The 25,485-nt window shown below is 50.2% G+C and overlaps 1 protein-coding gene across 4 annotated transcripts; it reads right to left on the bottom strand.

Annotated features, from left to right (window-relative positions):
• Nucleotides 1–1,443: 1,443 nt before the first annotated feature.
• Nucleotides 1,444–24,566, bottom strand: UBN1 (ubinuclein 1). 4 transcript variants are annotated; one of them, XM_069870088.1, is made up of 17 exons: nucleotides 24,262–24,566; nucleotides 22,173–22,259; nucleotides 21,127–21,222; nucleotides 20,713–20,847; nucleotides 20,192–20,295; nucleotides 19,326–19,764; nucleotides 17,122–17,192; nucleotides 15,737–15,866; nucleotides 15,408–15,526; nucleotides 14,204–14,332; nucleotides 13,181–13,324; nucleotides 10,203–10,253; nucleotides 8,988–9,030; nucleotides 7,430–8,653; nucleotides 6,154–6,406; nucleotides 5,744–5,833; nucleotides 1,444–3,058 (listed from the first exon to the last, which is right to left on the bottom strand). In XM_069870088.1, exons 1-17 carry the CDS (start codon nucleotides 24,499–24,501, stop codon nucleotides 3,006–3,008), a joined length of 3,408 nt encoding a protein of 1,135 aa, XP_069726189.1. In that variant the 5' UTR covers nucleotides 24,502–24,566; the 3' UTR covers nucleotides 1,444–3,005. The 4 variants fall into 4 exon arrangements, with proteins under 4 accessions (XP_069726189.1, XP_069726192.1, XP_069726190.1 ...); XM_069870091.1 differs by lacking the exon at nucleotides 5,744–5,833; XM_069870089.1 differs by lacking the exon at nucleotides 10,203–10,253.
• Nucleotides 24,567–25,485: the final 919 nt, after the last annotated feature.

The following is a 25,485-nucleotide window of genomic DNA, read 5'->3' as shown; positions in this document are numbered from 1 at the left end:
GCTAAAGGTTTCATTTACTTGTGTAAGGGAATGGGAAATAGAGGGGAATTCTATTTATAGTACAAAATAAAAATGCAGTGGTTCCAATCAGAAGCTGGTTTGTCTTTATTAATTAGGGCAGTCTCTTCAGCTTCGCAGAAAGATGCCATTTCAGAGTCAAAGTTGAAAAAATAGGACTGTTCATTTTAACTGTTGACTCTTTTTCACGAGGGAAAGTGCTGGAGCAGATTAGAGCTGGGAGTAATTAGCAGCTTTAGATGGGAGTGACCTAACAAACTGCAGCTGCAGCTGCAGGAGAACGGGGAATTACACTGCGACATACCAGGGGGTTCCACATATAAAGCACATTGTGCTCCTTTCTCCCAAATTAATGAATCCCAGTAACATTGGCAAAAGCAGCCGTAAGCATTCCCTATGTATCCATCCTGGATTATCACCATTCGCTCACCTTTGTGAATGAAAGGAGCCTGTAGGATCCAGGGTCCAGTCCCCACAAGTTCTTTCCAGCAGACAGATGTCAACTTCAAGCATCAGCAGTAGCACCCAGGATGAGAATGTGGAATTCTGCCCCCACCGGGGCTAGAAGCAGAGCTGGAGTTCACTTACCACATCTGAGACTTTAGTGAAAACAGTAAACAATTCATTACTCACTCAAGATACAAGATGATCGAGGTGATCATCTCTTAATGAAAGACAAATTCTTGAAAGAAAGGTCATGGAAGGAGAGGTAAAGAGATGGGAAAGAGCATTTTGGAAACTTTGAAACAATTTATTCAGTTATTCTGTACAAGAGTAACAGTTTTCACACCGACCCCACCATCTTCAGCAAGACAGTCCCAACACACACAACAAAATAGAATAGGAAACCGCAGCTCACACACCCGAAAGGAACTGCCACCCCCAGTAAGTGCCACGGGAGCCTCGCCTCCCCACACCATCACAAATGCATCGCGAGTTGCCTCGCCAAGGCAGAGATTCCAGGCTCCCCATCTGCTGCCAGGTTTCTGCGTGGTTCTGCCTTGCTCCTACCATTCACTCACTCATTATAGCATGTAAAGAAAAAAAACATCCCACAGAATTGCCACCAAATAAACATTTCCCTGAGGCAAGAGGCTTCGCAAAATTCCTAGAAGGAGAGCATTCTGCTCTGGCCACGCACACAGGTGCTTCCCAGCAGAAGCATTCAAGTGAAAGCAAACAGAGGGAGTAGAACCGGTACCTCGAGTCACTGTCCTGCCAGGTGCTCCGATGCGCTTTCAGTGACCATGGGAAGTTGAAGGTGCAGAGCACCTCTCAGGATTAGGCCTTCAACCACATGACATCCGCTGCTCAGAGTCCATTCACCACTGCTGTGCTTAGTTTCAATAACACAAGTTCTGTCTTTGGCTCTTTTGTTACAACCTAGGGAATTCCTGTAAACAAACTGTAAATCTGAACTGCATCTTGTTTTGTTTTTTAATTCAAAGCCCTGACCTTGGGAAGTTCTGTGTCAGCTCAGATTGAAACAGCCTGGCTTGGATCTTAACAGAAATGGGGAAAACTAAAGCAGGTATTTGCTGGTATCCTCAGTGTCAGCATCCTTCCCCAAAGCTCAAGAAGGAAGGCTGCAAGCTTTTGCTTGCGACACCAGTGAAGTCTGTGTGGGTCAACGCTACCCCAGCACGACTCAGCTGTGCCCATGCAGGCCCTGAGGGGAGAACAGGAAATCAAACACAGCTCAGCTGGAACCACAGCCTGCCCTTCGCTGAGCACAGACCCAAAGAGCGAGCTCAGGAGAAGTGTTTAGGTCTAAGAGTTAAAAGATTAAAAAAGCAGAGAGCCCCCCCAATTCTAGCTGGTCCCCGCTTCACAGCTGCGATGAGAACACGATCCTAGTGCACAAATCATTGCGGAGAGAAATATTGTTCTCTGGAATCCATTCAACCAGTAGTGACCTTGAGTTATCTAGATGATTCCCTCTGCCCACCAAAGAGATCATAACTGACGACCGTAGGAAAAAATGGCTTTAGGGGAGGGTCTGGAACCCGCCTGCACAAACTCAGACAAGAACTGGTGCTCTTTCTGCATTTGGTTCTGTGTTCGCAGTCAGCAAGACACCATTGAAGTCCAGAGAGTGCAGCTTTTCTTTTTTTTTTTTTGATGTGCAACCATAAAAAGCTCTATTAAATAAAACAGAATACATTTTAAATACAGAAAGATCAAAAAAGGGTTGAGGAGCACACAAAATAGAGCTGAAATGTGTGTCACTAGTCCATTCTTGCTCCACCACAAAAGGCACTGGAATTATGTTGTCCTGTACATGTGACATGCCGAGAAGTGTCCCATTCAATCCAATGCATCCAATGGTAATGAGGATAAAATTGAGCAGGAGGAAAAAAAATCCAAAACCCAAAAGAAGTAGAATTCTCAAAGTCAATGACTGCATCTAAAAACATCTCTCGAGTCTTCCTTCTCCTCCAGAGGGGAACATCAAGTGGTTCGTTAGATTCACCACACAGGAAATGTTAAGTCAAGTCCTCCAAGTAACTGTAGCACAGTTTTATAGTACAATTTCAGAGTTAGTCAAACATCTTCAGAAAGCACTGGCAGTGCTAGAATGATCCAGGTAAATCCAAAGCAGAAGAAAGAAGCACCTTTCATCCCCTCCGCTATGAAGCCTGGAGGTACTTGGCAGATACAGACACCGGTGGTGGGGAATTCACTGCAAGAAAGCCAAGCCACCCGGGTCTCCGTGCAGGTTCTAGCTCCTGCCAGTGCCAGGGAATGCATCAAGGGCAGCAGCAATAAAACAGTGCTACAAAATGCTTCTCTCATTAGGGCATGGCTCAAGATTGCCCCTTTGCGTGGGGCTCGGCTCTGAAAGCCTCTGAGCAAACACACCAATGAGTTCCTTGCTGCGGTTCAGTCTCTCCAGTTCTTGTGAGGAAAAACAGAAAAGACACAGCCAGTATCCAAAGTTCAGGACCTGTTCCTCTCGGGTTTATCCCAGCTCTTCCTCGTAGACATCACAACTTGCGCTGCTGTGCATTGGACCCTTTGCCATGAAGCTGAGAAGCATCTGAAAGAAAATAAAACCTAGTGGGAAGGGGGTTTGGCAGCAGCTCCACAGAGCTGCACGCAAAAACAGCAGCCACATGTCTTCACACAAAGACCTACTCTTCCCTTGCAAGCACCAAGAAACCGGGGAGTAAGAAGAGGAGCTTGGGAGCAGCCCTGCCTCTGCAACCGAGTAAGGGACACGGGAAGCACTGAGACTCTCCTGTGGCCTCCCAGGAGGTGCAGCACGGCATGGATTCAGATTGCCCATGGACTAGCTAGCCTGAGCCCTTCTCTAGAAGCCACCCTGCTAGGTCTCTACATCTAGGAAACCAGAAATAAAGTGGTTGCCTTTGAAATAACCTTGTCAGTGCAGCCCCACTGCAGAAATCACAGAATGGCTTGGGTTGGAAGGGACCCCACAGTCCATGCAGTTCCAACCCCCACTCCACTGTGGGCACATCCCACTGGATCAGGGGCTCCAAGCCCCATCCAACCCAGCCTGGAACACCTCCAGCGATGGGGCAGCCACCACGCTCTGGGCAACCTGGGCCAGGGCCTCCCCACCCTCACAGCAAAACTTTTCTTCCTAAGACCTCATCTCAACCTCCCCTCTTTCAGCTGAAAACCGTTCCTCCTCGTCCTCTCCCTGATCAAGAGCCCCTCCCCAGTTTTCCTGAAGCCCCTTTCAGTGCTGTTGTAATGAAGGCTTTAGGTGCCCACTAACAGCAAGAGGAACCACGGGAATCTACTGGAGTAAGAGAAAGGAACAGGCATGGAGGGAAAGTTTAAGGAAGTGGAGGTTCTCCAGGAGCAATTAGAACCACCAGACTATGATGAACAAATATGTACAGTGAGACATGCAGTTAAGCAGCAGTGGCACCGGGCAGCATAGCAACAGCTCCTTCCACACAGGGACAGTTCATTCCATGCAAGAACTCAGTCCCAGCACATCACATTTCTGAAGAGAGCAGCCAGAACCAAAGCACCAACACGCAGGCACCTCCACCAGCAGATGCAGAAGTGACAACACACAAGCAAGCACCGGACACTCCTTGCTCAGATGCTGTTTGATGAATGCCAGCACTTTCACTGAAGACATCGAGGTTTCCTTGCATTTGCAGCACCCTACCAACACGGCAGAGTCCTTGCAGCTTTCAGACAGAGCGATGCGGCTGCGGCCACCTGCATACGTGCCCAACCACATGTTATGCCACAAAACAAATTAACCCACTTCAAGATGATGGTGGTCACTGAACACTCCTGTGTTCTTCTACAGAACACCACAGCTCCTCTCCCAGAGGAGACAGCACTAGGCTCAATCTTCAATCTTTATGTGAAAATACCAAGTGAGAAAGCAGGTCCCTGCTGAAGCTGTCTCAATGATCAGTTCCTCTTTACTTATTCCCGGCCACCTTTTTTCTACTCACAGTTTTTGTCAGTATGTCCTGTCATCACAACATTCTTTGGTTATAAGCCCTATAAGCAACAGCAAAGTAACGGCTCTAAATTCCCTCAAGTAATTGGACAGAGAACTCGTTCTCAGCAGCACAAAACATGTTACACAAGCCAGGTTCCAACCCAGATCACCCTGCCCTCCAGTAACTGTGAATTTACAGACAGGAGGGAAGGGTCTAATCACACCAGGGATTGCTGCTGGCACCTCCTTCTGCTCTTCCATAGGGAAGTGGCATGACCACCCACCTCAGAGAAACTGCAGCAGAAGCAAAGACAGCAAATCCTTTGAGTTTTCACCAGTTTTCCTCAGCAGACAAGCACTGCGCTCAGCAGCACAAGGCATTGCCCCCAACAGCTGCTGTGGGAAGCCACAGGACCTTCAGCAGGTTCCCCACACATCTATCACCCTCACTGCCACAACATCAGCCAGCACATCCCCTCCTCTATGATTCTATTCTACTATCCACTCCTCAGTCAGACACGTAGTGCCCAGTAAGACAATAACACGGAAGTAGGCACTAAGGCAGCGACACTGAGCTGCACTGAAGCTCTAAAGAACCCTTGCTCAAGAAAGTCGAAAGAGCCATCACCTACAGGGCAATTAACTCCCTGAAGCAGATCAGCCCCATCTGCTGGCCCTGCACCTCAATTCACTGAATGCTGCATGGATTCCCTCTTTCTTCTTCCACAGTGCATTTACACAAACTCACAGCCTGTAGCAGGACTCCGTTCATGAGCGGAGAAGGAGTTCTTTGGAAATCTATTGGTTTGTGTATCAAACTGGGGCAGAACAGGCTTAACAGCAAACTCATCACACCGTCACCACCAAGTAACTACAAATTCATTGTGAAGGAGCTGCAGGCAATCAGCTCTTTGCACAGATGCAAGATGCTCTGGGCTGGCACATTTTATATAGGTCACCAGTTCTGGCAGACCGTGCCTAAACACGCAGGATAATTCTTCACCACTGCTCAAGCAAAGCTGAGCACCTCCAGGAACCAACACGTGCTATAAGCATCAAGGGCTCATCATTTCAGAAATGCACACGCTCGCCCTGGCTGGCTAAACAGCGAAGGACGCAGAGGGCTACATCTCGCTTTGTACCTTGGGGAGGCCACAAGTTTTAGTGGTGACTGCACTGGTCGGACAACGTGGACAAGCACTTTGCTTTCAACCCTAGAGGGAGTATCTGCTGAGATACGGGATGGCTCGCGACGTGGAAGACAAACGTGACCATCTGACAAGTTACCTGGCAAACTTTGCGGTAAATGAGTGGACAGGGCAGAGTGTGGGAGTGGCGCTGCATGGTGCGGGCTGGCGTGCAAGCCAGCGAGAAGACCTAGAGAGAAAAACAAAGAAAAGAGAGGGGAAAAAAAAAAAAAAAGAACAAATACACATCGAAGACAGAAACAAGCAGAGGAGCTGCAGCAGTTAGCCTATAGTTCAGCTTCCAGCCAGTGGGAATTCAGCTATAGGGATGTGCCCAAGGTTCTCTAAATGCAACTGCTGGAGATATAAATGCGTGAACTACAGCATTAAGCAACAGCAAGAGAGATGGGTTGGTCTGCAACGGGTTAACACAGCAGAGCATCAGCGTTCTGGCTAACTGACAGCACAGGCACAAGTAACACAGACAGACATGACCAGGAAGATACTCACTGTGGCCAAGGCCGTGGTGGAAAGTTCCTGGAGCAGGTCCCGTAACTATTGCATCTTTTGATACTCCTGCTTTTGGGGAGGAGTCTGAACTGAAGGAGATGACATGAAGAGGGAAGGAATGAATAGGGGAGATAATACCTAATGGGGTGGAGCTCAGGGCAGCTGGCAGCTTTGGATTGCTGGACTTGTAAGATGGAGCCAGTACACTTAAGGAGGAAGAACTTGTTAGCAGCACAGCTCCACTAGTTCCTTTCTGAAAAACAACGGAAAAGGTCAGTCAGGAGCAGAAAACACAAGCCATGGCATCACTCGTACTCGAAGAACTGCAAAACACAGAGCACTCAAGAGCACCCCGTTGCAAGAAGCATCCTCCCAGCCAAGGCCCAAGAGCTGCCAACTCCTGAGGCCCTCTGGAGGTGCCAAGGGCACCAGCAATCCACACTCTTCTAAATGTGACCGTACTGGACTTCCTTCTGTTGTTTTCATACTCTGGACCCGTGCCTCCATTTGGCAAAGGAAAAGCTTATGCATGGCCTGTGAGTTCCAGGGAGGACCTTTTCTACTCACTCCTAGCAGCACATCACTGCTGACAAGTGAAGGCACCAAGGTTTGCTGGGCAGCTGCACCCAAGAACATTGTGTGAGATCTCTCCCATGAAGAGAGAAACCACCAGGGAAATCTTTTCAACTCTTTATCTCACCAACAGACGAGGTGCATGGGCTGAGCACTCCACCGTTTGCAGGTCTATTTAAATCTATTCATTTAATTGCCCTGCTCTTTTCATACACCACATGAGAAGGCAGGGACAAGCAGCCAACAACAAATTAATACAACAGCGTTGGGAACAATTACTTTTTTCCTACAGATGAAAATTAAGGCCCTTCTACCATTAAATACAATGGCTGAATAATACATGTCTGTACGGGTAACCCCAGAGTCCTTCATGAGACATTACATCCTCATGAACAGTGTTTTGCTCAGTTATGTTCAGCTGAAAATGAAAGCTTGAAATCTGGAGCACAAGCCCACGGCAAAGGCCAGGACTGCCCAGCCTAAGCAGCCAAGAGCCAGAGTAATTCAAGAATTTCAGGAAATTCTTTTGAAGGCATCGCTTTATGGCAGGCCTGAACAAGCAAGAATCATAGAATTGTAGAATCACTAGGTTGGAAAAGACCCACCTGATCATCGAGTCCAACCATTCCTGTCAAAGTAAACAGCCTAACACAGTGCCACGCATCCTCCTGGCTCTAGGAGAGGCCAGCACAACCCTGCTTACCGGCACAGAGGTAGAAGCCGCAGTGCCACTAACAACCGCTGGCTTTAGGGAGGAGGTCAGCAACTTGGCTACTCCTTGAGTGCCCCCGCTAGAATCTCCATTTGAACCTCCAGGAGGTGCCACCAGAGTCAGCTTTTGCGAAACGGGCGTCTTCTTCACTGAGGAGCTTGAGGATGGTCGGCTGGACACCTGGCCTGAGGACGGGGTCTGCATGCTTGGCACCAAGTTCCCAGAGGAGCAGCCCTGGTTTGCTGAAGGTCCAGATGAGGAGCTGCTGGAAGAAGCTCCATGCTTAGAGAGGGAGCCAGAAACAAAGGGCGGTTTGTAAGATTGTCCTGACGAGCTAGAGCCACTTGAGTGCTTTCCTGTGTAGCTGAGAGATGATGACGATGAGCCTGGAATCTTGTGGGAGCTGCTAGAGTTTTGGGTGCTGCCCGGTGATGCAGACGAATGGAAGCTCTGAGCTTTGGTTGATGACTTGACCTGCTGGATGAGGGAGCGCTGGGGCAGCGGGGAGGACTTGGGATTCTGCAGTTTGACAAACGGAGTTGGGGAGGTGAAGTTTTTCTGTAGCTGGCTGCCTGAGTGAAAGACTTTCGCCTGAGAAACCGGCACTGGGGTAGAGGTCTGAGGCCCGTGGCTTGGCCGGACCAGGTTGTGGTGTTTCTGCTTAGCCTGGTGTGCATCAGGAAGGATTTTGCTTGGGGAGGCCTGGCAGGAGAGCTCTTTGTAATTAGAGTTCTCTGTCTTTTTGTCTTGAGAAGACTGGCCCAATGCCAGGGCCTGCTCAGCCAGGAAATTTAGAGGAGACTGGAGGGAACTAGAGGATGATGTAGGGGAAGGGCTGGATTTTGGACACGTCCTCTTCTCCTCTGAGGATGCAAGAGTTGAGATCTTCTCTGGCGGAGCTTTTGGAGGTCCAGGAAGAGTAAAGTCAGGGCTCCCTCCTGCTCTGCTGTTCAGCACAGCCAGTTCCTTTGAGACTGCTTCAAGAGAGGAAGTGGGATTATGAATTAAGTCTTCATCCAACGAGTCATCCATGAAGGTAGCAGGAGCGCCAGTACTGCTGGCTGCTTGGGCTGTCGCAAAGGACAAGAGGTCTCTGGTTTGGGCACTGATGCCCAGAGCTCCTCCCTGGGGCTCTGAAGAAAGAGCCAAGGTGCTGCTTGAGTGCATCGAAGGAACAGAAACTGACACCTTTTTCTCTTGCTTGCACGAAGATTCCTGGAACAAAATCACAGGAGAAGGCAGAGTCAGAACGGAAGTAGGGTTTACTGATGAAAAAAGAAAGGAAGGTTCCCAATTTGGGGACTAAAGGCAGAAGAGGTGAGATCTGTGCCTGCCAGCCCCCCTGCCTCCCTCCCGACTGCTGCCACCATCAGCTTTAGCTGCTGTTGAAGTGTTTTTTTCCAAGCCCAGTACTGACCAGAGCTATTTCACAGTTCAACTTCCTTGTATCTAATGTATAGATACAAGATCTAAACATTGGATTTTAATACACGAAACAATTCACTCTCAGTGCACGACAACCATGAGAACCAGAAAACAAAGAACTCACCTTCACTTTCACCTTAGTAGGAGCTATAACTTTCTTCTTCGTCCTGTTTGGAGGAAGACAAAAGAAACATGGCTCACTGAAAGCCTGCAGGGAAACATCCAATTAGGAAGGACGCTTGGGCCCTGTTAGTTATGATCCACTGAGCCTTTTGCAAAGAACCAAGGGAACACAGGCAGCATCTCAGGTTGCTAGGATTCAAAACCATATGACACTTGGTTGCTGCTCTAGGAAGCCCCAACTCCCACACAGGGGAATGAATTAGGGAGCGGAGCAGAGTCTTGAAATGGTAGCAGAGCAGTGAAAGCCCCCGGACACATCCTGCACCGGATGCAGGGCTGGGAATGACTACAGGAACCCATTGCTGCCCTCACTACAGCAACACCCAGAGAGAAACCGATACAGAGACTGGTTTAGAGAGAAGCTACACAGTTCTTTTAGGTTCCCAGAAGTAAAGGACGCAAAAAGCATCTGCCAGATTCAAGGAAAATAGATCATTTGGTCTGGTCAGATGCGATCTCTGGTACAAGACATCCCTGAACTGCTGGAACAAATGGCCGAGGGAAGCATGACTCTACAATCTACTTCATACTCTCTCCTGCTTCCCCTTGCTCACTTAATGCCAAGAATGGGACTGCCTGTCAAACAGACATCAGCCTGAGTCCATATCATCATCTATTATAGACTGCCAGCAAGATCCATGAGACCCTTTGGCGTTAAAGCACCTGCCCAGCTGGATTCCGATGGTTCTCCTGGTTTGCCACCCATCAGGCTGTTTGCATCCATCTTCACTAGCTTGAGCTCACCATATCCCTCCTTCAACCAGGTGACAAGAAAGAAGGAATCCAGAATCCAGTAAGGACTGACTGAACAGGTAACGATAATCACAGTGCTGGCATCACACTCCACTTTATCTTGGTCTGCCACCCAGGAACTAGCAAAGAGACCTGACTCCAACCTGTCGAACAAGGCCAGGAGGCAACCTGGCTTCAAAGTTCTTGTCTTTGATTTTGCTATACGGTTAAAGCACCTCAGGAAGGCTGTTGCTGGGAGATGGCACACACAAACGACTCCTCTCCCTAGACCTCCCCAAATGAAGCAGTGCCAGACTATCTGATGGGAGCCAAGCAAGCTCAGGTGCTCCTGCACGATCCACCCAGGCCCCAGGGAACGGAGTTCACCAGTTATCACTCCAAAGGAATGCTGCGCGATACTCACAGGACTGATGTGAGGTGTCCGTGTACACGCCTGCTCTCCTTAAACAGTGTCCTAAGAAGGGAAGAGAGCAATGAGAAGTGATATCCAGCAAGACCCAGTAGAGCAGCTGGGATCACTGGAGACAGAGCTGCACAATACAGCAGGGGACTTTATGAAATTAAAACCACAGAGAGCAAACAAATATTCATTCCTTCTCCAGGAAAATCCTGCTGAACTCCCCCACGTAATTACCTCTCTGGGAAGCTTTGCTTGCAGGCACTAGAAAGGCCATTAAGACGGTTGTTGGACAATAACTAAGGAAAAAGCTCTGCCAGCCTAAAAAGCTGACAGCCAATTGGGAGAGGCAGTAAACACATTCAAGCTGGGTGTTACTGCTGCCACGGATCATCCAGGAGCTGGCAGATCATACAAGAGCTCTCCACCAACTTCAAGAGAAAGATTGACTTGCCCTGCCTCAATAGAGCAACACAGATGATAAGTCTCGCACACTACATGTCTCCATCGCCGCCGTGTCCCCAGCAAAGAGCTGAGAGCTGACTTCTGAAATTAGCACTACCAGTTCTGTAACAACAGACCAACCACAACCAACAGACAGACCTTCGTCCAAACCCCTTTGCTACTAAGGCTAAGGAAACCAGAACCTCACACAAACACTGTTTCACCCAAACCGCTGCCACTCAGGTGCACTCTTAGACGTCAGGGTGAGAAGCTTGTAACTACTACATCTTCAGTACTGGCAGAGGGAATATGCTTCCTGTCTACTATTAACAGCCTGATAAAGACTTCTGACGTCCTTTTGCTTTTAAAAACGAAGCTTATTTTAACCTTATGTTCCGTTAATCTGTTAGTGCTAACCGAGAACGCAGAATAATGGCCAGGGCCCCTCTGAACTCACAGCCAGAGTTGCTACTCTATCTTCAAGTTCCTCTTAAAGATGAACTTCTGTGATCACGATGACAGTGAATCAAGCTGACTTGTCCAGAAAATTATTCACAGTTCTCCTAGTGTTGCCAATCCCTCCCCAACCCTTTTGTGTGGCTGTCACTCTGCCCTCTGTCTTTAAATGAAAATGTCACAGAATCATAGAACATCAAGTTAGAAAGGACCCATATGGATCATTGAGTTCAACTTCATGTCCAGCAGGAGAAACCACTATCCTTGAGCCACTGGAAAGCAAGGAGTGAGTCATTCTGCAGTTAACTTCACTGAGAGGCTCTCCTGTACCGTGTTTTACGTGAACATTTGTGTGCCTGAGAACAGTTTCACCTACAACCTAGAGGGAAAAGAATTTTATTTCCTTTTATGCCAAGAGAAGGGTTATTTAAAGATGGCAAGCTGAGCCCCCAAATTAGCTAACATCTTCATTAACCGAGTAGAAATCTGCATCCCCCTCTTCATGCCATCACTCAGCTCCCATACACTGAAACACACTAGAACCTGGCCCGTGACCACATCTTGTGCACATGCGACTGCAATAAATGGCCACGGACTTTTCCAAATGGACCTGTCATGCGCTACTCGTACTCACTGCTCTTAAGAACTGATGCCTACTTCTTCCTTTATCCCCCAGGAGACCCCAAAAGCAAATTCGGCAGAGAGAAGATGATGGCAGCTCTCAGCTCCTTAAATGCAAAGACATGGAGATCTCGGCAGTAAGACTGTGCAGTTGTCCTTGCTTTAAAACTATTGAGCAAATCCAAGCAGGCCAGGAGCTGATGCCCGTTCCCACGGAATGCCTCTCTGCAATTTGTAAAGCGCTCTGCAACTGCCAGATTAATGGCACGGATGATAGAGGGCATGAAAGAGCAGAAAACAGCAGTGAAGACACCACTGTAAAGAAAACCACACCAAATTCCTGCTTACTCTGCTTTCTGACATGTCCAGTGCAAGCCTGAAGCACCTAAAACTTTCTGCTTTGCCTTCTTTCAGGAATACCACAGGGTTCAGGGAAGACTTCCCATACTGTCTGAAAAGATCCTTCACAACGCAGACTCAGGAAACCACCTCAGTCCCAGTTCTACCTTGTCACTGCCAGTCGCATCCATTACAGGGCCAAAACTGCTCAACGTCATCATTTGAAACCTGGACATTTGAGGGCGATTTAAAAACAGAGGAGAGGGGTAGAGCATGTTCGAGGGCAGAGCTGCCGTTCATGGGGACCTGGAGAGGGTGGAGTAAAGCGGCCAACACAAACCTCATTAAGTTCAAAGGCAAACACGAAGTCCTACAGCTGGGATGGAATAACCTCATGCAGAAACACAGGCTGCGACAACTGGCTGCATAGCAGCCATGCAGGAAAGGACCTGAGGGTCCTGGTGGGGAAGCTGAACAGAAGCAACTGCTACAAGGATGTGCAGCTGAGACCTGTGTCCTGGCAGGTATTAGCAAGAGCACGGCAAGCAGTCCAAGTGCTTATTTCCCCTCCGTTTAGCACTCATAAGGTCACATCTAGATACATCGTCCAGCGTCAGGGTCCCTACAAGAGATGTCAATAATTTGAAGACAGTCCAGAGCCACCAAGATGGCTGAGGAACAGGGACACGTAAGAGGAAAGGTGGAGGGAACTGGGCTCGTTTAGCCCAGAAAATGAGAAGACCAAGGAGACATCTAATTGCAGTCTTCCACTATCTAAAGAGTGGAGGGTGCAGAGAGGCATGAAGAAGATGTAGCCAGACCCTTCTCAGAGGCTCACAGCAAAAAGACAAAAGAGGGAATGTTCAATCCAGTGCATAAAGGGGAAAACTGATTAGAAATAAGGAGAAAAGATTTCACGAAGAATGATTAAGTGCCAGAACAGGGGCCCAGAGATGCCATGGTTATCTCCACCCTTGGAGATTTCCTAAGCTCCATGGGACAAGGCCCTGAGCACTCTGATCTGACTTGGAAGCCGGCCATTCTTTGAGCACGGGGAGCACTAGTGACTTTCTGAGGTCTCTTAGGACAAGGAATCCCTGGAGTACAACTTGATGCTTGCTCACCTGGCCTGCATCCAGCCTTTGGGCCAAAGGGGCTTCACCTCTCCATCTAGGAAGGTCTTCACATAATCCTCAAAAGACTGAGCCTTATTCTTGTCAAGGTCATAACCATCCAACTTAATCTTCACCAAGTGGCAAAGCAGCTCCCTGAGGAACAGGAAGATTTCACAGACAGTTACGCGGATTTATTTGCCCCAGTTGGAGGTCACTCTGTGCATCCAGGACTGGAGAAATATGCCAAGACATGCCTGGCTCTGCACAACATCTTGCTAATAAACCTGACCCTGCACCACCTCCACAAGAAAGGAGAGGCAAAGGCACATTCCTCGCTCTGTGTCTGCACAAACATTGACGCACCAGGGAAGTAAAACCTTGTTCCCTCTTCCCACCTGAAATAGCAGAGAGAATAAACCAGAGCCAGGATCACAGGCGCCACCAGCACCACAGACCCAAACATCTCTGCAGACCTCCGTGCCGAGAGGCAACAAGGAGGCAGGAAGCGAAGCCCACTTTGTTCTAAACGAATCAGCCATCTCTGCAGAAACACCCCAGTTTCTTACAGAAGAAGATAAAAAGAGGGAGAAGTGATTCCCATTTCATCCTTTGCCACTCTCTCCTTCTCCCAGCAATCCCTCCTTTTGCAGGCCTGAGGCAGCGACCCCCATTCGCTTTAGATGTTTTCACCACTAGAACTCGGTTTTGTGGAGCGTCCAGTCAGTGGGACTGCAGCAATTCAGCAGTTCCTTCTTCCCCTGCAGATCTGTCCCTCTCCTTTGGCTTCTCAGCCCTTCTCTCAGAGTTGGTCTGTCCCTGAAATCAGCTTTGTTTTGCAGTGTATGTAAGGGTGGAATTTAATAACTGCAGCAGTGGTTTCCATAACCAGCACAGCCTGCCAGAAACCTCTGAGCTGCCTGTGACTACAGATGATCAGCACTGCTCTGAAAACACAATGCAAATACTGAAACGCTTCTCTTCCAACCGCACAGAAGAAGTTACAGGTTCAATTAATACCTAAGTTATGCAAACCTGATTTCATCATTCCATTGAAATTTCTTCCGTGGTCCCATGACACGCTTCCCTCCCTTTTCTTCATCCTCATCATCATCGGAACAAACTCGGTCTCGCTGTTCTTTGTCCTTTTCCTCTTCCAGCATCCTAAAACAGAGACAGATAACGTGGAAGTCATTATCCTGAAGATTCAAAGAAAAGATCTCTGAGGGACATAGGTCTCAGTAGTCAGCGATAACACATGCACAGGAAGGGGGCCTAAATCTTCTGCATAGGGAAGAAGCTGCGCCAAGTGCTCAAGGTTAAGACATCTCCCACAACACCACAAGCCTCACTGCTCTTACACTGCCGTGTTCCTAAAAAAAACACACAGAGACACAAAGTATTTCAGCCAAGCTCCAGTCGCATCAACACTGCTGCAGTCAGCATTGCCGTAGCACAAAGAATGCACAGAGCTTAATTAGGCCAAAGAAAGCCCATCAGCAATTTTTGGCTACAGAAGTAGGTGATAAACTTCATGAGAGCAGCCTAGAGGTCACAGAGAACCTGCTGAGAGAGCTACAGATCACAGAATCATAGAATAACCGCCAGCTTGGAAAAGACCCACCGGATCATCGAGTCTAACCATTCCCATCAATCACTAAACCATGTCCCTCAACACCTTGTCCACCCATCCCTTAAACCCCTCCAGGGAAGGTGACTCAACCCTCTCCCTGGGCAGCCTCTGCCACTGCCCAATGACCCTTTCCGTGAAAAATTTTTTCCTAATGTCCAGCCTGAACCTCCCTTGGCAGAGCTTGAGGCCATTCCCTCTTGTCCTGTCTCCTGTCACTTGGGAGAAGAGCCCAGCTCCCTCCTCTCCACAACCTCCTTTCAGGGAGTTGGAGAAAGCAATGAGGTCTCCCCTCAGCCTCCTCTTCCCCAGGCTAAACAATCCCAGCTCTCTCAGCTGCTCCTCATAAGGCCTGTTCTCCAGCCCCTTCACCAGCTTCGTTGCTCTTCTCTGGACTCGCTCCAGAGCCTCAACATCCTTCTTGTGGTGAGGGGCCCAGAACTGAACACAGGATTCGAGGTGCAGTCTCACCAGTGCCGAGTACAGAGGGAGAAGAACCTCCCTGGACCTGCTGGTCACACCGTTTCTGATCCAAGCCAGGATGCCATTGGCCTTCTTGGCCACCTGGGCACACTGCCCAGATGTGTAGAGAGTGAATGAGGAGCTTACTTGGCAAACTTGGCCTGAGTATGGGCTTGGCATTCCTCCTGGTACTTGGCCATCTGCTCTGGCATGACCCTTCCAATGGCTTCCTTGAGCTTCTGCAGAGGTTCCTTCCATCGGCCACCCTAGAGCAAAGCACAGAACAGTGCCAAGTTCCACATGGCTTCTTCCAGCCAAGACACTCAAACCTGGCAGGGCGAGAATCCACTCCACCAGGTGCAGTGCCTGAACCATGCTCCATGGAGCCCACCATCCCATCTGGCAGAGAAAATCATGCTCTAGAGATCAGGAGAAACACACACATGAGATGGGACAGTGCTGCCGCATCTACTCACCTGCTCACAGAGGTAAAGCTTGCGGGCACGCTTGACCAGAGTGTCCTTACTGCACGGGAAGAAAGCAGCCAGGTGGGCGTATACCCCTGAGCGGATCTGGCTGTTCAGCTCCCGGGTCTGCAGTTCTATGCTGGAAAACAAACACACACAGTGCTGAGCAGGGACCTGGCAGGCGTTCTCTCATCATCACAGAATAAAAAAAATCATGGAATGGTTTGGATTGGAAGGGACTTAAAGCCCATCCAGATCCAATGCCCTAACATGGGCAGGGGCACTTCCCACTGGATCAGGGGCTCCAAGCTCCACCCAACCTGGCCTTGAACACCTCCAGGGATGGGGCAACCACCACTGCTCTGGGTAACCTGGGCCAGGGCCTCCCTGCCCTCACAGCAAAACATTTCCCCCTAAGATCTCATCTCAATCTCCCTCTTTGAGCTGAAAACCATCCCCCATTGTCCTCTTCTTGCACTCCCTGATCAAGAGCCCCTCCCCAGCTTTCCTGGAGCCCCTTTCAGGACTGGAAGCTGCTCTAAGGCTTCCCCAGAGCCTTCTCTTCTCCCGGCTGAACAACCTCAACTCTCAGTCTGTCCTTGTATGGGAGGTGCTCCAGCCCCTCTAAGCAACAAGAACGCAGCTCTGATGTAGTCTGTGCAACTGGAGGCAGGGAGAGAGGGACAAAGTACAAGCCAAACAACATGATGATTCTTTAGATTTTAGAATGAGATTTGAGCCCTTTATCCCATATGATGCCCCTTGGTCAAGTTTCAGAGTAAAAAGAAAAAGCACAAAAGGATGTCAGCAGCCTCATCTATCCTGCAGTTCTTCTCAGCAGCTGCAGTGCAGGAGCATCAGTCAATGAGATGAAAGGTCACATCGCTTATAGAATCACAGAATCATTAAGGCTGGAAAAGACCTCTAAGCTCACCCATTCCAACCATCAGCCCAAGTCCATTGTGCTGACTAAACCCTGTCCCAAAGTGCTACAGCCACACAGTTTTTTAACTCCTCCAGGGATGGAGACTCCCCATATAGCAGAAACCTTAAATAGCAAACATGACATAGCATTTCTGACAGGGAGAGATATACTAGTTTTGTATCAAGCAACAATTGCTGGTCAGGTGACAAACTAAGTATGTGGACATCAAGCAACATCTTGAGAAGAAGAGGCCTGGATATATCCCAACGAACATTCTCCTACCTCAGTTATACATCATATTCCAACTGGAAACCATTGCTAGGATTCCACGTTAACCTAAGCATGTCCCACACTGAGGACCTGTACAAGGACACCTCTACAACTCCTGCTAAACTGCTCCTGAATTTACTAAAAATGTTGTTCTGCCTAATGTTCTCCTTTCCCACTCTTCTCTCCTGGTGGCACTTACTCCAGTATGATGTTGTTGATATCCTGAGTGAAGAATCTCTGTTTGCCTTCTCCCTCCGCAGCTCTGGCAGCCTGGAAATCAGCAAGTAACACAGGTCACCATCAGTTTACAGACACAGACAGGCACAAGCAAGCAAGCGCTCTTCAAACCACTTCAGAAATTCAGTAAGAGAAGGCACAGATTTGTTCCACCAAACCCTGCACAGGCTCCTGCTGGAGATGGAGAGTCAAGTGCCTTGGAGCTACCATACAAGAGTGAAGATTCCTCCATTTAATGGGACAAAAGGAAATGGCTTGGTGGCAACTGGTCCCTTTGGCCTGCTTCAACTGGGAGAAGGGACAGTGCTGGGGCATGGTTTTAACTTCATATTAGAGCTGTTAGACTGAGTAAGAGGAGCACAGAGCTTCTCCCTGAACATGAATACTCACCCTAGTCACATTTTAATGAGGGTCTGGGATGCTGATCGCCAGGCTTTGCTGGGCATTAAGCCAGGAAACCAACAGAAAGAGAGGCAGCGGGAGGGGATGGGTTATTTCCCATCAACATCACAGAAACTAAAACACCTCTTGTTCAGGAGGCTTCCTGAGCTGTGACTGCAGCACACCCAGCACTGCCTAGAAATCGCACCCAGAGATGAATGAGGTTTTCTACTAGAAAACCTCCAAGAGCTTTTAGTCACTTCTGAGTATGTAAACACTTCTGAGAACGTAAACAAAACTGGGAGTATCGTGTTAGTGACTCCTGACATGGGAAAGGAGACTGGGAGAGAAGGGCACAAGTTTGAAATCCCACAAATTAACATTCCAAGGCAGAGGCTGGTAAGCAATTAATTTATGCCCAGGAGGTGCACATTCCCCTCTGTCAGCAGCAAGTCACAGGCAGCTGGGATAGCAAAGGAGGAAGGTCCAGTGCTAAAGAGAATCCTCCACTGGAAAATTCTTTGAGAAAGGAGAAGGCTGAAGTGCAATCACTTCAAGCAGAAGAGGAAAGGCCTGGAGGTTCCATTTAACTCAGGAGATGCTCCCACTGCCTGGGATGGAAAAGATCTGACTCTTGGACAGAGCCGTAGCACCTCTTCATTCCCACCTCCCACAAAACTTATGTCCCACAGCCCAGATGCTTCATTCCTTACATCTTCTATTTCTCCTTCTGGGTTTCTTTTCTGAACATACATAGGTCAGCAACAACCAGCAGGAAAATCACAGCAGGAAAACCTACAGGTAGCCTGCTATTGCACCACCTCGCAACAACAGGATGGTTAACTCGATAACCTGGGAGCCTCCCTAATGTTCTCCTTTAGTCAACATAGTTCAGGAACAGCTGCTTCAGTGTTCTCTGCTAACAGTCCCAATGGCAAATTGAAACATTCATGAGGAACCCATTTTCTTTTTTATCTTCTGGGGTAACAACAGCCATGCCTGGAGTCAAAGTGGGTCACATCACTTTGGAGAAGGTGGGAGAGCCCCACAGTTGTCCAACCACAGGAGGAACTGCTGGGGAAAAAATGTGGGATCACCCTTCCAATATATCCCACTCCCTAACCAATGCCCCAACAACAAGATGTCAAAGACGGGGAAAGAACTCAAATTGCTAGGGATGTGGCTCCAACACGTATTATGCCAAACTGTTCCCATGCTTCAGTGCCTGCGCGGGGCACAGAAACGGTCCTAACAAATCCTCAAGTCCCATCTACAGGGCTTTTCATGCCTTCTCCCTGACTGTAGAGCAGAGAATGCTTCTCAGCTGCACCCACTGATTCTTATACATGGAGTCACAGACCCTGCCATGACCATCACAGCATGTTAAAACCACTGCAGAGAAATTTGTCTTTCAGCCTCATTAGTACCCATTTTAAGTTCATTCCTGTTAAACTGACTGTGGAAATTACCTCTTGCATCAGGGCCTTACTTTGCCAAGAGAGCTAGAAAAACCACACAGATAGGAAGAATTATAATGACTATTCCTTTCAGCAGTTCTCAAGGCCAAGAACTTGGACAGTACTTGACACTCAGGCGTTGAGGAAAGTGACTTGGTCCCACAGGAAAACTGGGTGACACCAAGAAGTGATCCTAGGTAGCCCTAGGGAACTCTGCCACTGGAGAGAGTTCTGTCTCTGGGTGAAGCAACACAAACCTTGCTCCGGCTGGAGCTTTCCTTGCTCCAGCAACCACACAATCCAACTGCCTCACAACCAGCTGCCATACCTGAGTCAGCTCTTTGATGCGTTTCTCCAGAGGGGCTGGCAGGCCTTCAGGGAGGGATGGTGGCGGCCTGACGTCCTGTTCCAAGCCCATCCCAATAGGATCGCTCCCATCCTCCCCATCAGGGAAGGGACTCCCTTCTGGGGATTCACTGAGGAGCCGCTCCAGGTCTAGGTCCGTTAATGAGTCCACAGCTGTCGCTGCCTGAAGCAGATCATTATCACTGGCATGGCCAAAGAGGGAGAGCAAAGGGTCAGGCATCGCCTCTGCCTCCCTTGGAGCTGAAGGTTCTGCTGGTGAAGGAGTAGCCACTTTCTGCTCTTCATCTTTTTTCTTCTGAGCATCCTTCTCCTTCTGAAACTTCTTTAGCATCTCCTTGACACTGAGAGCGCCAGAGTATTTCTTCTTCTTCTTCTCCTTACTTGCATTTAATGCTGTAAAGCTGTGAACAAAGTACAGAGGAGGACAGGGAACAGAAATGAACACAAGATGAAGCGGGAGAGACAAGAATACCTAGTTCCCTTCAGCCACAAACTACTACTGCAGAGGAACTGACACAGGAGAGTCAGCCTGACAGCAGCTTGATGCTTTTTGCCTATTAAAAGCAGGAAATTCCTTCTCCTTTGCATCAGGTTCTCCAGTACCCGTTCCCACCATTGGTGCCAAACAGACTGCCAAGGAACGCCAATGTTTCAGCTAGCTGTGCCGCTCTCTGTTTGGATGCTCTTCCTGTGGAAGCAACCAGGCTTCTCCTGTCACACCACGCACTCAAGCCACCCCCTGCTGCAACAGGGACTGCCACAGCCTAACAAACACCACCTGTAATACCAACACAAGGTGTTAAGCAACAAGTGCTCCCTTGTCCTTACCCAGCTTTTGGAAACTTGGACTTCTTGGACTTCTTTTCCTTGTCATAAGAATCATCTTTCTTCTTCTTCTTCAGTTTTTCCCCTCCATCTTTCAGCTTCCGCTTCTGGAGAGGGTTAAAACCAAGTCACTATCAGAGCCTCTCCAACAATACTGTCCAGTCCTTCAGAGCCACTTGAGGCCCTCTCCCAAGAATCTGAGAGCAGCTGCTTCCCCACTGGACACATCAACTCCAATCCCAGGCATCTTTTCCTGCAGTTCCAGCATGGACTGTCTGCAATGCTTCACAGTGCACCAAGCCTTTACACTAGAGACAATCCCATCAATGGAGATGAAGAGACACCAAGTGCTCTGGCTGTTCCCTCTTTTAGCCACCTCACTTCATCATTAGGAAAATGCGGTTGTCTCCAACAGAGATCATCAGCCAAGAGAAGCATCTATTTCCCAGCAGAGTCCCACTTGCCATGCAGCAAACCCTCCAAGCTCTAGCACAGAAATTGACTGAGAAAGCTGGCTTGCTCACCTTGGGACACTTCTTCTTCTTCTCTTTAACATAGTCATCTTCAGATTCAGATGCCTGCCGGAACTGCAGTGTTCCTGAGTTGATGTAAAAGCCTCCGTACTTTGTAGTAAGAGAAGCTGGAACAAGCTCATCATACTGGAAATAGCAGAGAACAAGTGATTGGTGCTGTGTGCTTTGTTACCTTACTCTGTAGCTGAGCAGCTCGGAGAAAGGCGTGGGCCCTGTGCTACCTGAAAGCAGGTGGGGCAGAGGATGCTCCTGTTGACCAGCATTCTCCTGCGCACGCTTGCCCCAGTATCTCCCGGTCCCCAGCCCAGGCACCCTCCTGGCTCACACCCAGTCCAGGTGGCCTCAGGGCCAGCTCAGCCCCCCAGGCAGCTGCTGGGAACACCCTCCCGCCTGGCCCATACTCACAGCTTCAGAATTATCGATGAAGGAATCGGATTCGTCGTATCCATACCCCATGTCAACCAAGTCCTGAACACGGTCCTTTCTACGTCTCTTGCCGCCCTAAACAAGAAAAGATTGACAGCATGTTCATCTTTATTTTCCAGTTACCACAGGGATGGCCCCGACTGAGGACACTGGCTCCAGGACAGAAGGGAGGCGGAGAGCGTTTTTGCCCTGAGGAGCAGCCGCTGAACCAAACCAGCATGAACTCACATCAGATTATAACCTGAGGATACAGTAAATCCTGTTCTAGTCCTTGCCATACCGAACTAAAACTGGTGCAGCCAAATGGAACAAAGCGCTGTGCTGACAGACAGGTGGGCTTTGCGCCAGCTGCTTTTACCCTGAATTGGTTCTGTACCCCTTGAACATTTCTGCCAGTGCACAGAGGGATCCTTCTTCTGCACTGGCTCTACAGTCATGACAGACTCAGTGCCACATGCAGCACACACAAAAGGAATGCAATAGGGTGACCGAGAGATCAAATTCATATCACGAGGCAACACTATCCCAAAGTGCCAGTTATTAAACAGAACGTGGTTTTATTGCAATCTACAGAAGTAAAATGAGAGGAAGAACAGCAAGGAATCAGTTAAGAGAGATCAGTGTCTCCTACGCTACCCAGCACCATGCTGTCCTGAAGGCAACAGGCTCACGGGGCCATCGTACTTAAAGACTGAGTGGATGTCATTGTGCCACAGCCAGAAGGCCTGGAAATTAATTTTTGCTTAAGAAAATTACATTCTATAAATTATGGTAAGTTATTTGCCACCACAAGTGAGAATGTCATTCACTTGAATAAGACTGGCTTGTGGCTTAAGAACATATCTGAAATATTTTCTTGGCCCTGAGACAGAAAAGGAACACATGAAAATGCATCTTTTGGCCGAGATAAAGGACGGCAGCTGAATAGGAACACAGGAGCCAGTGCTCATTAAACACTACTGGTTGAGAGCTGAACAGCGTTCCCCATTCCAAGGAATAACATCACGAAAAGGCGGAAAACATACGTATTTTTCTTCAAACTTCCTCGCGAGAGCCTCCACTTTGTGCCTTTCCTTTTCATCATCATTAAAGGGGTCAGTGAGGTCTTTCTTCTGCAGAGATAAAAGAGACAAAACCATCAGGATCAATCCTGCCTCTTCCACCAACCCCCATGCATTAAACCCATCACTACCAGCACACCCAGACCCATGTTCAGAAAAATCAAACTTCAGTACAGTGTTTAGGGCACCGCTGTTTAATATCTTTGTCAGGGACAGCGGGATTGAGCATACCCACAGCAAGGTTGCAGACAACATCAAGGTGTGTGGTACAGGTGACACGCCTGAGGGGTGGGATGGCATCCAGAGGGACCTGGACAAGCTGGAGGACCATGTGAACCTCATGAGTTTGCCAAGGGCAAGTGTGAGATCCTGCACCTGGGCTGGAGCAGCCCCGGCATCTCTGCAGGCTGGGGGACGGAGAGCAGCTCTGAGAAGAAGGACTTGTTGGTGCTGGCAGGTGAAAAGTCGGACAGGAGCTAGCAACATGCGCTTGCAGCCCAGAAACACAGCTATGTCCTGGGCTGCATCCAAAGCAGCAGGACCAGCAGGGAGGGAGGGGATTCTGCCCCTCTGCTTTGCTCTGTGAGACCCCATCTGGAGCCCTGAGTCCAGTTCCAGAGTCCTCAGCACAGGAGGGACACGGAACTGTTGGAGCAAGTCCAGAGGAGACCACAAAAGTGATCAGAAGGCTGGAACAGCTCTGCTATGGGGAGAGGCTGAGAGAGTTGTGGTTGTCCTGCCTGGAAAATAGAAGGCTCTGAGGAGACCTTAGAGCATCTTCCAGTACCTAAAGGGGCCTACAGGAATGATGCGGAGAGACTTTTTAGCAGGGCCTGTAGCAATAGGACAGGGGGAAATGGTTTTAAATTAAAAGAAGGGAGATTCAGCCTAGATATAAGTGGGAAATTGTTTATGCTGGGGGTAGTGAAACACCAGCACAGGTTGCCTGTACACGAGAGAGATGCCTCATCCCTGGGAACACTGAAGGCCAGGTTGGATGGGGCTCTGAGCAGCCTGATGGAGCGGGAAATGTCCCTGCTCCCTGCAGGGGTTTGGGCTGGAGGGGTTTTAAAGGTCCCTTCCCACCCAAACCACTCTGTGGTTCTATCACTCCCAGAGCATCCCAAGGTTTTGAGTGCTCTCTGGGCTCCTTCTGTTCCTGCCTCTGCTTCTCCCCACTCTCAAAAGGAAAGACAAAGAAGCAGCGTGAGCTGTCAGCTTATCCCGAACGGTTCTGAACAGTGACTGTAGAAATGAGTGAAGTCCAAGCAAGTTTCCTGTTCAGGGAAAACCAGCCATAAGACAATGCTGAGATGCTACAGAAGTTTGCATGAAGCTGTGTCCTGAGAAATGGCTTTCAGCAGGGGAACAGAGTTGCTGGGCAACACTTGGAAGCGCCAGATTGACCCCACAGCAAGAGATGTTGGGCACCAAGAGGGAAATACTCACACGCAACGCAGCAGGTCCCCACAGAGACACAGCCACATGTCTGCTTTGAATGCTCTTTAGGAAAGCTCCTCAGGGCTGCTCTCACTAGCCAGGTCCCCTCCAGTTCCAAACTAGAGAAGTATCACATTCCTCCCTCAAGCACCTTTGACATGCCAAAGGCTGAGTAAACCTCTGGAATCTCCCAACCTGGGAGAGCTGGGGTTGTTTAGCCTGGAGAAGAGGATGCTGAGGGGAGACCTCATTGCTCTCTACAACTACCTGAAAGGAGGTTGTGGAGAGGAGGGAGCTGGGCTCTTCTCCAAAGTGCCAGGGGACAGGACAAGAGGGAATGGCCTCAAGCTCCGCCAAAGGAGGTTCAGGCTGGACATTAGGAAAAAATTTTTCACGGAAAGGGTCATTGGGCATTGGCAGAGGCTGCCCAGGGAGGGGGTTGAGTCACCTTCCCTGGAGGGGTTTAAGGGACGGGTGGATGAGGTGCTGAGGGACATGGTTTAGCGACTGATGGAAATGGTTGGACTCGATGATCCGGTGGGTCTTTTCCAACCTGGGGATTCTGATTCTATGAAGCTGACCACGGTTGCGCACAGGCCCCGGGGCTGCTCACCTTGTCTCCCGAGGTGCCACCTTTGATTTTCCCTCGACAACTCTTGAGAAGGTCCGGGTAGAAAAACTCCGGGCAGCGTTTGTGATCCGGCTCGAAGAGGGTCAGGGTGATCCGCACGGCCGTGGCTGCCGGCTCGGCGTCCTGGGGCTGCTCGGCATCGTCTTTGCGAGGCCTCTTCAAGAAGCTGCCGCTGAGGGGGCCTGGGAGGGTGGTGAAGGGCACCCGGTGGGGCTCCGCCATGGCTCCGCGCGAGGCTCGCCCGCCCTCATGGCAGAGCCCCCATCGCCCCGGGAAGCGCCGTCCCGCCGAGGACGCTGACGGTAACCCCGGGACACGGCGGGGGGGGGGGGCGGAGACACGGAGGGGACACACGGTCAACCGCCCGGGGCCCGAGTCCCCAATGGGGCGGAGGCGCCCGCGGGGCAGCACTCCGGACGCTTCTACCGAGCCACGGCGGCACCGCGGGGCGAGGAGAACCGCGGGGGGGGGAGCGGGGACAGCGGGAGAAGGGCGGAGGCACGGGAAGGGAGGGCAGGGCCGGGCCGAGCCGCTCTCGCCGCCGCCGCCCGGGCCGGCTCGGGGCCCGCGCCTGCGTCACGTGCCGGGGGCGCTGCCCTCGCGCCGCCGCGCGCCCCGCAGCCAATCGCGGCGCAGCAGCAAGGGAGGGGGGGAGGGGGGGGTAGCGGCCGCGGCGCGTCACGTGATGAGAACGGACCAATCGCCGCTCCAAGTCGCTGCGGAGGGGAGGGGGCCGCGAGAGGTCACGTGACGAGAGGACGAGCGCAGCTCCCAATCGCCGCGGAGGGGGCGGGGCCGCGACGGGTCACGTGAAGAGAACGAGCCAATCGCCGCTCCCGATCGCTGCGGAGGGGCGAGCGTCACGTGACGGAAGGGGGGGTCACGTGACAAGAACAAGCCAAGCGCCGCGGAGGGGAGGGGCCGCGACGTGAGTCACGTGACGAGAGCAGACCAATCGTGGAGGGGGCGGGGCCACGGTGTATCACGTGATCAGAACGGGCCAATCGCCGCTCCCAATCGCGGCGGAGGGGCCGGGAGGTGTGTCACGTGACAAGGGCGGGCGAATCCCCACCGCTCGCGCGGGGCGTGGCGCCCTCGGGGGGAGGGGGGAGAGTGCAGCCTCAGTCACGTGACCAGGCCGGACCAATCCTCGCTGCCACCGCCCGCCCAATCGAGGCGGAGGAGGGTGTGTCACGTGATCAGAAC

This window comes from Phaenicophaeus curvirostris, chromosome 16, assembly GCF_032191515.1.
Source record: "Phaenicophaeus curvirostris isolate KB17595 chromosome 16, BPBGC_Pcur_1.0, whole genome shotgun sequence".
Taxonomy (NCBI): domain Eukaryota; kingdom Metazoa; phylum Chordata; class Aves; order Cuculiformes; family Cuculidae; genus Phaenicophaeus; species Phaenicophaeus curvirostris.
Note: the sequence above shows the minus strand (reverse complement) of the source record. Positions and strands in the feature narration are given on the sequence as shown.